The sequence below is a fragment of the Phlebotomus papatasi genome, chromosome 3 (assembly GCF_024763615.1).
Source record: "Phlebotomus papatasi isolate M1 chromosome 3, Ppap_2.1, whole genome shotgun sequence".
NCBI classification, from domain to species: Eukaryota; Metazoa; Arthropoda; class Insecta; order Diptera; family Psychodidae; genus Phlebotomus; species Phlebotomus papatasi.
Window position 1 is genome coordinate 46,959,079 of NC_077224.1, and position 15,099 is coordinate 46,974,177.

The 15,099-nt window shown below is 34.6% G+C and overlaps 1 protein-coding gene across 1 annotated transcript in view; it reads left to right on the plus strand.

Moving 5' to 3' along the window:
* Window positions 1-15,099, plus strand: part of LOC129808017 (homeobox protein aristaless) — a 156,389-nt gene that overhangs the window by 92,403 nt on the left and 48,887 nt on the right. Inside the window, exon 6 of the mRNA XM_055857663.1 lies at window positions 12,986-13,432. Within this exon, the coding sequence (XP_055713638.1) occupies window positions 13,170-13,432 (263 nt within the window). The 5' untranslated portion in view covers window positions 12,986-13,169. The remainder of the gene's footprint in view (window positions 1-12,985; window positions 13,433-15,099) is intronic.

The window sequence follows — 15,099 nt, forward strand, 5'->3', positions numbered from 1 at the left end:
GCAATAACCCCAGATCATGCTTGATACTTTCGTGGACAATATCCCAGGAGTTCTCACTATAAACTATCGAAATATCATCCGCATAAGCCACCAATTTACCCTTCAAAGTCATGCCACATAGCTCATTAATATAAATTAAGAAAAGAATGGGGCCTAATACACTCCCCTGAGGTACTCCACAGTTAATCTGGAGTTCAGCACTAAAAACATTATTGATACGGACCGACTGTGATCGATTAGAAAGATAAGACCTAAGAAGATCCAGTACATGTCCCCCAAAGCCTACAGAATTCAATGTATCCAACAAAAGAGAATGATTAACAGTATCAAATGCTTTTTTTAGGTCAAGAAAGACAACTGCAGTGCATAAATTCATATTGATGGACTCATAAACACTTTCCATGACCAAGAGCAAAGCAGATTCCGAATTGCGGCCAGGTCTAAAACCAAATTGATTTTCAGCTAAGGTATTATTATGGCCCAAAAAATCCAAAATTCTATCTTTAAGACACCTTTCAAAAACTTTAGAGAAGCTAGACAGGAGTGATATAGGACGATAGTTGGAAATTTCAAGTTGATCACCCTTTTTAAAGACAGGAACTACAATAGCCTTTTTTAAGCAAGTAGGAAACACACCTACTTGAAAGCAAGAATTAAATAGATACGTTAGAATCTCCACAATTAAATAGACTATCTTTTTTAGGACCGTAGAAGATAAACCATCTACTCCAACAGATTTACCGTTCTTCAGGGAAGAGATCTGTCTAATAATTTCCCTCTGTGAAACTGGTCGTAGAAAGAACATATTATTATGTAATGAAATGGAACCATTTGATGTAAAAAGAGTATTACTGGTAGTGAGATGGGAAGTGAGATTACGTGGGCCATCTACAAAAAACTGATTGACAGCATTGGTCAAAGTATCCAAATTAGAAACAATCTCACCATCTAATTTAAGGTATTTAAGCTCCTTAGAATTGCAGGCCCTTCCAGAAATTTTATTGATCACATTCCATTGCCTCTTAGGGTCCCTACCCGCCTTATCCAATTCTGAGGAAAAATATTTAGTCTTTTCATCTGCAATGAGACCAGAGACTTCATATTTTAGTTTTTTATAAAGATTTTGTAACCTGAGACAATTTGGATGAGCCAATAACTTTTTATATATATTATTTTTTTGTCTAATCTTTTTCAATAAAGTATCAGTCATCCAGGGTTTTAACCTATATAGGGTAAGCGTGCAAAATTGCGGCCAGCTTGCAATTTCGACCACCTTTTTTGTTTCTCGAATTTCCATGAACTTTTAGATTTTACGTACTCTAGAGATTATACAATGCTAAAGAATAACAAAAAATGTAGTTTCGATAAACTAGATGATGTGAAAAAGATATTGGAAGAATTCCCGAAGGGCAAGGAACTATGAGAATGAAGGTGGCCGAAATAGGGCACCAAAGCTATGTCTATATTTTTATTCATTTTAAAATGTATTAAGAATGATTTTAGAGTAAATAAAGACGGTAAACTCTTTACAAGGTTCCAAGCAACACTCTTAAGAAAGAATTAAAAAAATCTATTTGAATTTAAAATATTACATTTCAAACTTGAAACTTTGGCGTTTGCTTGCATGCAATTATGCCGAAATTTGGCACACTTACCCTATTGCCATTAGGTCAAATTCATTAGAGAAATATGGGAAAAATATGAAGTATTCGAAACTAGTGTGTGCGAAGCTTGACTCCCTTCTCCTATACCAATATAATACCGAATTTATTCCCCCTAAATAACGTTCTTTATAAAGCAAATTAGAATTTTTAATGAGCTCCGAAATTTTTAACTGAAAAAATCACGTGCTGATTGGTTGGCAGGCCAACAAATTAGAAATTACGGCTATTTCAACGAATCACGAAAAGAGATTTAACAGAAAATCTCATGTGACTTATGAAATTAATGTGTATTACTAAAGGTGTGATCATCAGAGCAATTTCATTGATCACAATATTTTCGTGCGGGGCATATTAACAAGATCGAGATGGTAAAATGATCAGCTGAGACTGTACAAAAGTATTTAAAAGTATTATTGTTTAGCACATTGTAAATCGAATACCGTGGTGGATGCTGGAAAAACGTTAGGAAGAAGCAAGTGAATTGCCGGTGTTGTGGCTTGTATCGCATTTTAATTGCATTTTAACATTATAAACTATTATAGAGTTGTCAGATAATCACTCATTGGGAAATGTATACAATTTTTATCTGTTTACACACAAAGCACATTGTATTAATTCACTGTAATTAACGTAATTAATTTGACATTACGGGCGCCTCAACAAATGAAATAATTACATTTATCAAATTTAATTAGCACTACAGATTACATATACATAATTATGATGTGGGCATAAATTTACACACAAACAAAACCTCAATCCACATGATACCATTATTCCTCCTTCGGTGGATGTTAAATGCTTCTGAAGAATCTTCAGCCAACATCACGTTAATTATCATGTTCAACATGATGAAAAATGTTGCAGCATTTTTTCTCTCACTCTCTCACTTTTTCGTTTTATGGTATCACGAGAATAGGTGAGATTTTGATTCTATCTAGATTTTCTTTTGGGTTTAGGTACCAAATTACCCTTCTCTATTGTATATGTAGGTATAAATTTGTCGATATTCTATTGATGAAAAGCTGAGGAATGACCCTTAATCGAAGGCGACAGGATCCAAATAGACAAGTCACATACTATTTGTCGAAAATATTAATGGGACTGGAGAATAAAGCAAAAGAGGACTGTTTGGTTGGAATCCAAAGAATTCTCAACATCTTTGTTTGTCATTCAACTCTCGCATGTTGCCGACTTTATTTCTTTTGCTACGTGCATTTGTCTCCACAATGTGATTTGCTGGACTCCTTTTGTTTTTCGATGGCAAGAGCCAAAGAGGTGGAAGATTGGCAATAAAAACTAAATCAATATACACTAAAGGCAACATAATACTTCTTGATGATCGAAAACATTGTGCAAGTTTAGCATGGATGGCAGGAGAGACAAATGTTTTCATCTCAATTAAGACGATGAAAAATATGCAACGAACGAGACAATTTGGGGTTTTATTTCGATCGATGTCTCTTATTTTCTCTGTGTTTGATTGAAGTGTCTCTTTCTCGTACTTGTTGATCAGGGAGCTGAGAAATACCTCATCTCGCTTGAACAGTTTCACATTTAAAATATTGACGCACCAATCTTGAATTTTAAGGATGTTAGCTCGTGATTGACTTGATTAGTGAAGTTGTATGAATTTTTGATTCCATAATAGTTAAATACCTGAGTTACTAATTTTGTGAGTTTTATAAAAAAAAAAAATTAGCACCTCCTAAAAAAAGATGAAATTTTCAAAGAATACTGAACGAACGCTAGAATAAATTGGTGGTTTGGTTGTGACTGGAATCGTTGTTGAGCTATGGCCTATTGTTCATCAGTTTTGCACCTCAAGTGAGCTAGCTGCATCCTTCGTCATATATTCCAGTCTTGCAATATTACCTAAGGAACAAGGCTTCTCGTACTAACCTCATCCATTCCTGTGGCGACTCTCAGTCAGCTCGCTCCAGAAACCTAGCATAGGTAGCTGTGGACAACTCCGTTCTGTCAGAGGCTCTTTGGGAGTTTTCGTAACAATCTTACGTAATAATCTATGGGGAGGGCTTACCAATCCTTCGCCCAACCTTCTCTAGAAGGACCAGTACGGGAATTCTGTAATTTTCGTGGCATTGTCACGCGTGAGTTCGAAACATGACAATGCCAATCGAGCTTTTTTTTGTCATATCATATGAGTTCGAAAATGCAATTCACTGATTTTTTAATGAAGTATTCTTACTTAGTGATGTTATGCAAATACAGTTTATCTTAGTAGATTTGTTTAACAACATTCATTATCATTTTAATTGCCAGAAATCTCAAATATGTGACTTCTGACAATGTCACGTGAGCTGAAATGGCAATGTCACGGCTACAGAATCGCATTTTCGAAAAAGCTCTCCTGAGATTCAAACACAATTTGTCATATGGCATTGTCAGAGCGTTACAGAATTCCCCTCCAGATTCCTTGTTCGTAAGAATCAAGTTCGTGACTTCCCACTGGAGTTGGTTACCCAATCGTCTATCACTTACCTGAGTGTACCGGGGTCTATCAGACATCTAGCCCGCCTGAAGATTGGTATTGGAATTGAGGGGAAGGGGCTATGTGTCGCAATACCCCTCCCCCATTTAGACCTCAGAATTGTACTTCCTCACATACGGGTCCAAAATCTTAAGAACCCTTATTAAAACTGTTAAGAGTTTGCAATCTTATCCGCTAAGCAATTACACAAAAGACGAATAAGGAAGTGGAGAATCTTTGAACAGGTGGGGTAGCTTTAAAATTAGGCTTTTATCTCCTGTTTTTAAATGAAACTGAATTTTACCGTGATATTATTTAGTTCCACAAACCCATTGTGAAACTATAAATTACATTATGACAAGTTTCAATTCCTTTTAAAAATAAGAGAAATAAGTTCAATTTCAAAGCTGCCCCAATTCGAATGTGTCCAACTTCACCCTGCTTAAGGACTTGTAGAATAGGTAGAATGATAGTCTGTTAACAGCTAAGGAATTCTCTTGAGATGCAGGTATCAACTATGATGGTTGACCCAGGTAGACGACGAGATCCACAACCTCTGTTTGACTGATGTTCTCCGTAGATGTTATCGAGACGACTCTAAAAAGGGTTTTACTAGACGCTACTGCTATATTAAAGATTAAACAATTTGCAAAAACTAATTCAGCTTATGATATTTCATAGTTCCCTTATTTCTCGAATTCCAAGATGGGGGAAGAATATCTCGATTTTGCAATGTCCCTATGTTTTCTTTGATTTTATCCCCGGGGTAGGGCCTATGATAGGGCATACTTCCTATAAATTTTCGAATATGAATATTTGAGAAAAGACAAGACAGATAGCCAAAAAATTTTACTAATAAACAGTGCTTCAGAAGAACAATTTTATTGAAATGAAAAAGCTTATATTGTCTATCACCGTCTTAGCGTTTCTAACCAAAAGTTACCATTGGTCCATTGTATTTCTGTTTTTTTAATCGACAAGACGCCAAATTTTTCTAAATAACAATTTTAGGTCTGCGTCAGCTTCTTCTTTAGATCATTGGCCAGGGATGTGTCGTTTTCCTTTTTCTCATATTCATTTTTTTTGTTTTCCAAAATAATATTAAGAAAATAATCTTTATTTTTTAAATTTTGTATTTTTTGTAATTCAGATGTATATTTTGTTAGAAGGTATATCCCAATGAGACTACTCTTGTAGTGATATTTCGCAGTGAAACCTTTCGATCTATCGCCGTAATGGCTTATTTGCTTGATTTAAACATCCTAGGTACTAGCGGTACCTTTAGTGAATGATACTTGTTTACTGACATTTACGGCTCCATTTGATTTTTTTCGATTTTAGAATACTCTGCAAAAATGTTATCATTCTAAGATAGGATTTTATAAAATCATGCAATCGATATCATTTTCTAATACAGTAGAGTCTCTTAAATCTGAATCTCTCAGATTCGTACGACGCCAACGGTTGAATTCCAAACGCCAAATGTAAGATTATGTCATTATGTAACATTATGTGATAAAATTTATATTGTCGATGATTAAGTATTCTCTGCTGTTTTCTGTATTTACAAATATTATAATCGATTAAAAAGAAAATGGAATACATCACTACGAAGATTTGTGAGAAAGTGTGGGCAGTTGATTTGAGCTTACACAAATTTCGTTATTTTTGAAAATATCATTCGAATTTGGAAGGTGGGAAATGTTATACATACCCAATAAGCGTTCGAATTTGGAACTTACATACGAACAGTAAAAATTTAAAACACTAATGATGCTATTTCAATGAAAACTGAACATGTTTTTTATCACTTTACTGTTCTCAAGTGTTTCTGCATTATCGACTTTTCCTTGATTTTCCTTGACATAGATGTTTTCAAGTACTATTTGCTTTTATTTGTATTGATTCCTGTCACGACTGTTTGGTGATTTAAGAATACAACGAGGATAGGTGGAAACAGTCGTAACAGGAACGAACACAGAGAAAAGTCGATAAAGTAGAAGTATATGTGAACAAATTTGTACTTTAAAACATTTCAGGAAAGGATATCCCCTTTTCATTTTTCATTGGAATAGCTCCATTGGTTCTTGTCGCGAGTATTTACTGGTTTTTGAATATGGCAAGAACTGGGAAAACAGTCGAGACAAGAACCAATACAAAGGAAAGTCGATAATGCAGAAGCGCTTGAGAACAGTAAAGTGCTAAACAAATCATTTTTCATTCAAATATAGTTTAGTATATCTTTTAGTATACCTTTCTTCTGTTTAATATCTATGTTCTTTCGGAAGATTTCTTAAAATCTAATTAAGTTATACACATTAGGCGTTTTGTTGCAATAATTTAATCATGGACCTGTCATCAGAACCATGCGGTTTCTGCAATTTCGCTTTATGGTCATCCATGGTAGCGTCAATAAAGAATTGCCGTGCCGAAAAATCGTATCATTTGGAATCGCTCATAACAAATATCCCAAATACCTTGTCATTTAATTACTCCACTCATTTATATTTCTTGCAACTCTGTCGCCCTCCTCATGGGAATAATTCAAGGCAAAGAGATATTAATAAATTGCCCACAGCAGGTTAATTACTTAATTTCAGGCTAAAAAAAAAAGTTAACATAAAAAAAACTTTTAATTGCAGAACATCGAAAGCATCTTTTTCCAGGGAGCTTTTTTATAACCTACTTCCACATGATACAGTCTTTTTTTTTTGGCCCATACCCATATCCATTCATTAATGTCCCGAGGAATTTTTCTTTTAAATAGGCAAATAATTGCATAAGAGATATTTTCTAATTGCCTATTTTTTTCGTGCAAGGTGAATTGATGAAGGAAATGACCAATAGATCTCGTTCACGTGATTATATGTGAAGAGTTTTTTTTTTGTGATTTCACTCACGCACAATGAAAGTTACTTGACCCACAAGAGATTCCAATTAATTGATCTTTAATTAATTGTTTTTGATTGTGATACTCTTTGGGAAGTGATTGCAAAATTGTCCAGATGAAATTCTCTCAGGGATGCCGGTACTTGATGTGACTTTGGGATGGAGAGCAAAGAAGAGAAGGCATTTAAAGAGAGGATAACATGATAAAAAAGAAGTTGTTTCGAGCAATGCGTGTCTGTCGTTGGTTGTTGCAATTATTGTGGAGGCACACAAGAAGCTGCAGCAGCATCCAACAGGAGCAATAATAAATGCGTAAAGATTGCTAAGAGTTAATTACATTGGCTCAGACTTGGCGGTGTATTATATTGGGTGTATTGGGTATATACTGGCGGAATGGGGTGATTGCTGGGAAGCTGCGAGAGCCCAAGTGCATGGGCAATAAAATCAATTTAATCATCATCTTTCGCGTCTGATTTTTGCCATCAATTTTTGATCAGTTGGAATTTTTAATTAATCAGAAAAGTAAATTAATAATTCAAATAATGACTTGCGTCAATAATTTTCCCAACATGATGAATTATTCAATTTCAATAGGGCTCGCGATCGATCTTGTGCAATTGGTGTATTAAAATGGTTTATAATGTACCTTCGTTGATCGCTCAGAGGAGGCGATTTGTGGCTTTTGTTGTAGATTGTTCAGTGGTTGATTTTCATCAAATTATTTACCCATTTGCAGTTGAGTAAGCAACTAACGATATTTGATCAGTTTTTCCTTCCATCATCGGACAATCATCATTTTTTTTTATACTTCTCCTGAATACGATGATCAGGCAAGTGTTGATTTGCACTCCAGCAATATTGTGATCAGACAGGTAACTTCGCACATGCTTCTTCTTCTTCATCTCTGTCTCTGATGGAAAACCGCATCCCAGACACTTCTTCGTTGCAATCAATGAACGAAATTCCTCTGGACTCATTGGGCCACCTTTTTGTACTGTACAAAAGAAACTATTTAATATGGTAAATATTGTGCAGAACTTGTTCAATCAACTGTCCAATAAATATTCAATTGGCTCTTCTTTTTCTCGCCTCATGCACATCTCTGTGTCATTTTGGTTGATTGTTTGTGGAATAATTTGATAAAAGAAGTCTTGTAGAAAATGCAAAAAAAAAACTGCACAGGAAATTTTTTCAAACATGAACTAGGGGAAGGCTTTTAGGCTTCGCACAAACTAATGGATCTGATCACTGAGAAAAAAAAGAGGGTGCGATTAACTTTTTTTCCTCAGAACTTTAACACTTAGGTGTAAAAATATATCAACATTATTTAATGTTAATTTTACACCTTTTTAAGGGTAAAATTAACATGACAAAAGGTAAATTTAACCCCTAATACACCTGAAAAGTGTAATATTTACACCGATTTTGAATCAATACTGCAGGGTAAAATTAACATTTCCGGAATGTTATTTTAACTTTTTCGGATTTCCCTCAGTGATGTAATGTTTTTCAGGAAATATGTGACTAGAGACTGGGCAAGAAGCACTTTTTTCTTAATATAGTCTTGTAGAATTCCCTACGTAAGGCATTGTAGAACCAAAAATCTTTTTATTTGCTTATAACGCTCTTGGTTCCATTACTGACATTACTATAAGTGGCGCAGTCTTAAGGATCTTAAAAGCTTCTATAGGAATTTCAACAGAAAATTCTCACTTTAAGTCTTTTAAAAGTGCATTAAAAGAAATGTCTAATACTTGGTTCTATAAGGCAGATGTTTTGCTTCTTGGGTAGCTATTAAAATATGCCATAGATAATGTCATAATTCATAAAATCATTAAATGGATATGGTACAAATATGAAGTAATAATGCAAATTAATAAAAAAATCATAAAAACAGAAATTGACTATGAAATGTTAAAAAATTCGTTAAATAATTCGACTGGCCAAGTTGAGGAACCGACCACCTACAGGACCTTTACCTTACATAAAAATGTTAATACACTGAGAGAAATTCGAAAAAGTTAAAATAGCATTCCGGAAATGTTAATTTTACCTTGCATTATAGATCCGAAATCGGTGTAAATATTATGCTTTTTAGGTGTATTAGGGGTTAAAGTTACCCTTTTTCATGTTAATTTTTCCCTTAATAAGGTGTAAAATTAACATTAAAAAATGTTGATATATAATATTTTTACACCTAAAAATTGTTATAGTTATGAGCAAAAAAAGTTCTTCGCACCCCCGTTGTTCTTTCAGTGTTTAACTTCTTCTAACTTGCTATCTTAACCTAAATTACAAATAACCAAAAAGTACATTATTTCTTTATTATTTATCATCACTTTTAAATGAATATTGACCTTTGGACACTTTAGAAAGATGAAAACCTACTATTTGCCTCTCAAATGATATTACTTTAAAATATTGTAGCATAATAATGTATTCGACTATTTGAGTAACTTTTGCAAATGTGTCAAGAAACTTTTGGCCGATATTGTATAACACCTCACTCACTAATTCGAGCACTTCGTAAAACATAGGGGTTTTTTGCTACCCCTTTTCGGTTAATCACAGATTCAGTTTAGAATTTTTTCAGTAAAATATCAAATTTAACCAATGTAAAATAAAGAATAGTGCTTCTTTACAAATAAAGAATTGTGCAATAAACTCATTGTAAAAGGAAAAAGGAAAGAAATATAGTTTTTCTACAACCATTTTACACTGAGAAAAAAAGAGGCTGCGATTAACTTTTTTTCTTCATAACTTTTCAACTTTTTAGGTGTAAAAATATATCAATATTTTTTTTATGATAATTTTATACCTTTTTGAGGATAAAATTAACATGAAAAAGGGTAAATTTAACCCATAATACACCTAAAAAGGGTAATATTTTCACCGATTTCGGATCAATACTGCAGTGTAAAATTAACTTTTCCGGAATGTTATTTTAACTTTTTCGGATTTCTCTTTTAGTGTAGATGCTACTTGTATAAAATTAATCTAATTTCAGTAAACATTTTGTGTAAGGTATTTTACTTCACAGAAATTAGTATTTTTATACTGATTTTAATATTTTGTATCATTCAGATGCTATTAAATATTTTATGCAATAAAATATTTTAAATATCCATTGCTCTGTATGACTGATTAAAGCTTAGAAAACGTTTAAACTTTAGCCAATCAGAGAATCCAAAGAAACTATAACATTTAATTGGATATAATTAATTAATTTCTATTGTGTAAATGATTATTAACATTATTTACTATAGATTAAAATTAATATTAAATCTTATTTTAATACAAATTTTGTCTATGGGTTGGTTATATTCCTTTCGGAGCTGCTGTACCCAAGCCACCCATTATGCTTTTTCCTCATTATCCTGTTCTATCTTAACTCCCAAGGCAGTAAACCTTCTCTAACACAGTGCCCTGTGTGCATTATAATACACACAGTTCCGCTTTATATCACTGTAGGCCAGCCTCGGTTTGTGGATCTGGGCAGTGAATGTGTATTTGTATTCGACTGAACTCTGCATGTCGAAACTTATTTTTTGGCGGTTTCATTGTCAATGAATTGGCCTTACTTTTCCATTCATTCACTGGACGAGTACTAGACTAATACTACAACTGAAAAATCAGCAGGTGCTTAGTCTCCAACCCGAGTCCTTAAAGTCATAGAGCCACTACTCTATTTGCTGATCCACTGAGAGACCCTTTATTTACTATAACTAAATTCAATTTTGAGAGTTTGGTCTTATCGAGTCTTCTGTAGGAGAATTCTCTAACGATATGACAATGTCATACGACAAATTTTCGTAGTAAATTCGGAAGCGGATAACGTAAAAGCCCAATGACAATCAAATCGCCAGTGCAAGGAACTTTATGAAGAGCTCAATAACTTATGTGTAACTGATTGTCAATTAATTCATCCGAATTTAGGGGGAAGTGGGGCAACTTTGAAATTGGGATTTTTCACCTATTTTCAAATAAAATTGAGCCTTATCGTGATATAATTTAGCTTCTCAATCTGCTTGTGCAGTCAAATTATATCACGATATGGCACAATTATATTTAAAAATAGGTGAAAAATCCCAGTTTCAAAGGTGCCCCACTTTGAAAGATGCCCCACTTCCTCCTACTGCATACAGATTTTAAAATTTCTCATGACATTGTCATACCGTTATAGAATTCCCCTACTGGTCGGTTCACTGACTGAGAGAAATCCGAAAAAGTTAAAATAACATTCCGGAAATGTTAATTTTACCCTGAAGTATTGATCCGAAATCGGTGTAAATATTACCCTTTTTAGGTGTATTAGGGGTTAAAGTTACCCTTTTTTCATGTTGATTTTACCCTCAAAAGGTGTAAAATTAACATTAAAAATTGTTGATATATTTTTACACCTAAAAAGTGTTAAAGTTACGAGGAAAAAAAGTTAATCGCACCCTCTTTTTTTCTCAGTGTTAAAGCTACCCTTTACATGTTAATTTTACCCCTAAAAAGGTGTAAAATTAACATTAAAAAATGTTGATATATTTTTACACCTAAAAACTGTTAAAGTTATGAGGAAAAAAGTTAATCGCACCCTCTTTTTTTTCTCAGTGTTAGAGCTTTTACTGACTTAAAGCTCTAGTCAATCAGATCGTCAATCAGTAATGCATTGATTTGTTTAACACTATTCGTGGTGCACTAACGTAGAAATGACCTAAAATTTACGTGTTCTTTCCGTTAATTTTCAATTTTGGTAAAAATATGCCTGGTAGAGTGTGTACAAACTTTAAATTGAATGCTGTAGATTTCCTTATTTGTGGGCTGTACGTATACAAGTTACCTTCACGACATCATCCAATCTTGCTGAAACCTCACACATCGCGCTTCCAACTTTGAGCTTAAGTATATTAAAATGTCATCTAAGAGTTAATCCTTTTATGGAAATTCCTGCAATTATTGTCACTCAAATTCATATTTATGATGTAAACAGTGTAATTGGCTCAAGAATCTCTTCGGGGCTATTTAATCTGGACTCAAAATTGTAAATTAATGAATTCCAATTTTCTCCTTTACTCTCCCAGTCACACCAATTACAGCCAAAGCCATTGGCGCACGTTCTATGGCTTTGGAGAAGCTCGATCATCCTGCTCTCTTCCAGTATTTTTCAATTTCAATTAATAATATTCATCAATTTACCTGTATGCTGTTCGCATATTCACAAAATTGAACACTATCTCATTTCTTTTATAGGAAAATATACTTGTGTTATGATATGGCCATTAGTGCAATCAAGGCACAACAGCCTATAAATTTGTAATTCTCTTCCCCACCTGTAGTATTTTTTTTTTGGTTTTGGTTTGTTGAGGATCTCTCTGTCTGCTCCTCATCTATCTCTGCATATATAGGAGTGTGTTCTGGGTGATCTTGTGGTGAGAGATGGAGAAATCAGAAGCTGCTGACTTCTTGAAATGTTGTCTGGGGTTTTCTCATCTTTTGCACAAAAGACATAGAAAAACAGACGTATGGATATTATGAAAAGGAGGGATGGGGGGGACAAGATGATGAAAATACACACAACACAATTACTGGGGAGCTTTATTAAAAAATAATTCCTTCGCAGAAAGGGGTTCGTGTTTGAGCGATTTTATAAGACACCTACTGTCCATACTCATTATGATCAGTATGTGAGGAGAGGGTATCATGGTCGATGATGGCCAACATATTCCAAGCTACTGATATTAATTCGATTTACGCACTTCACCTCAACAATCTTAGTGGCTTTTTAATGTTAATTCTGCGGTTAGTAATTTTCATCCCATGCGAAATAATAACACATGAACACAAACCCAATTAATTTTTTACACATTTTTCTACTTGATTCCATCTGATTTCTCTGGCAATCTCCTGTCCAGCCTCTCTTGTAAAATTAATATTTTGCCAATCAATGTTGCAGGTTGGGTGTGGAGGAAGCGTCCGGCTGCAGAGGAACAAGTGAAATCGCGTGTGTTAGTGGGATAATTGGAGATTAATTTGTGAGAGAAAGAGAGTGGGACCAAGGGAATTGTGCTTGCGAACGTTTTTTTCTGGGGATAACCATCCTCAACATCGCACGGCGCATCGGGACGGAGACGCCCAACATGGGCATATCGGAGGAATCATCGATGGAGGATATTCCGCACGAGGCGAAACCACCCCAGGGAAGTCCCTCGGAGCGATCATGCGCCGGTATTTCGGGCGGGGGCACCGGAAGTCCCCTGTCGGAGCAAAATAGTGAAGGGGATATGGATGATTGTGTACCAAGGCGGAAGCAGAGACGCTATAGGACAACCTTCACGAGTTTTCAACTTGAAGAACTTGAAAAAGCCTTTTCACGAACTCACTACCCCGATGTCTTCACGAGGTTAGTACGTCTTTATGGCCTCTTTGGGATCAATTTTTGTCAAAAATTGCTTTTTTGAAGGAAATTCCCTGCTGCGTTGTAGGGGGAAACGTCAAATTTTCTGTCAAAATCGCAATTTTTGACGAAAATTGCTCCCAATGTGTAGACGCCTTTAAGGTGTCTGTCTACACATTGAGCACAATTTTCGTCAAAAATTGCTTTTTTGAAGGAAATTCCCTGCTGCGTTGTAGGGGGAAACGTCAAATTTTCTGTCAAAATCGCAATTTTTGACGAAAATTGCTCCCAATGTGTAGACGCCTTTAAGGTGTCTGTCTACACATTGAGCACAATTTTCGTCAAAAATTGCTTTTTTGAAAGAAATTGGCTGCAGTGCTGTAGGCAGAAACGTCAAATTTTCTGTCAAAATCGCAATTTTTGACGAAAATTGCTCCCAATGTGTAGACGCCTTTAAGGTGTCTACACATTGAGCACAATTTTCGTCAAAAATTGCTTTTTTGAAAGAAATTGGCTGCAGTGCTGTAGGCAGAAACGTCAAATTTTCTGTCAAAATCGCAATTTTTGACGAAAATTGCTCCCAATGTGTAGACGCCTTTAAGGTGTCTACACATTGAGCACAATTTTCGTCAAAAATTGCTTTTTTGAAAGAAATTGGCTGCAGTGCTGTAGGCAGAAACGTCAAATTTTCTGTCAAAATCGCAATTTTTGACGAAAATTGCTCCCAATGTGTAGACGCCTTTAAGGTGTCTACACATTGAGCACAATTTTCGTCAAAAATTGCTTTTTTGAAAGAAATTGGCTGCAGTGCTGTAGGCAGAAACGTCAAATTTTCTGTCAAAATCGCAATTTTTGACGAAAATTGCTCCCAATGTGTAGACGCCTTTATACACAAAATAATGCTTTTCAAGATGCAATCTCTATCCAAACATCCTGTTCTACCTCAATCTTGTCACTTTTAGTACCAAAAACCAAGAAAAACAAAAAAAAGAGAAAAACAATCCCAGACATGAGAAACGAACAAATAATTGCGTGTGAGGCGCGAGTCAATCAATAAACTATCATTTAATTCGTCTCCTTTCTTACTTCTTATTTGTCTTCTTTCACCTATAATTGACTTTGGTATATATGAAAGAAGGAGGGAGAAAAAAGCAAAAGTCACACACTAAGATTAATGATGAACTGCCAAGTGCAATTTTTATTCACAGATTAAACTTGAATTTCGATTAAGTGAGACTTTCTTGTGAATTTTTGCCTGAAAAGTTGGACTTTATATTTCTTCCATATACCAAAGAGCCTCGTGTGTTAGATAACAAAAGAAGATGAAGGAATTTTAATGAAATATACTTTGTTTTTTTTTTGTATTAATTCAAGATATCTGAACAAAATTTTTCCCATGTCTTCTTCCCTTTTAATTCAATTGTCTCGATGGATTTTCCTCAAAATTCCAATCAAATGATACGGAGAATTTATCACAATTCTAATGAAAATAACTCAATGAATTTTATAAGAGATGCAATTGATTCTTCTCTCAATTGACTCTGGCGTGCAAATATGTTGCGTAGAATTTGACGTAGATGAAATTCATGGAATAATATTTTTGCCGGGGAAGATCGTGAGAGAATTTAGAGTTGTATGTTCTCTCCAACTGAATTTGCCGTGCTGTGACTATA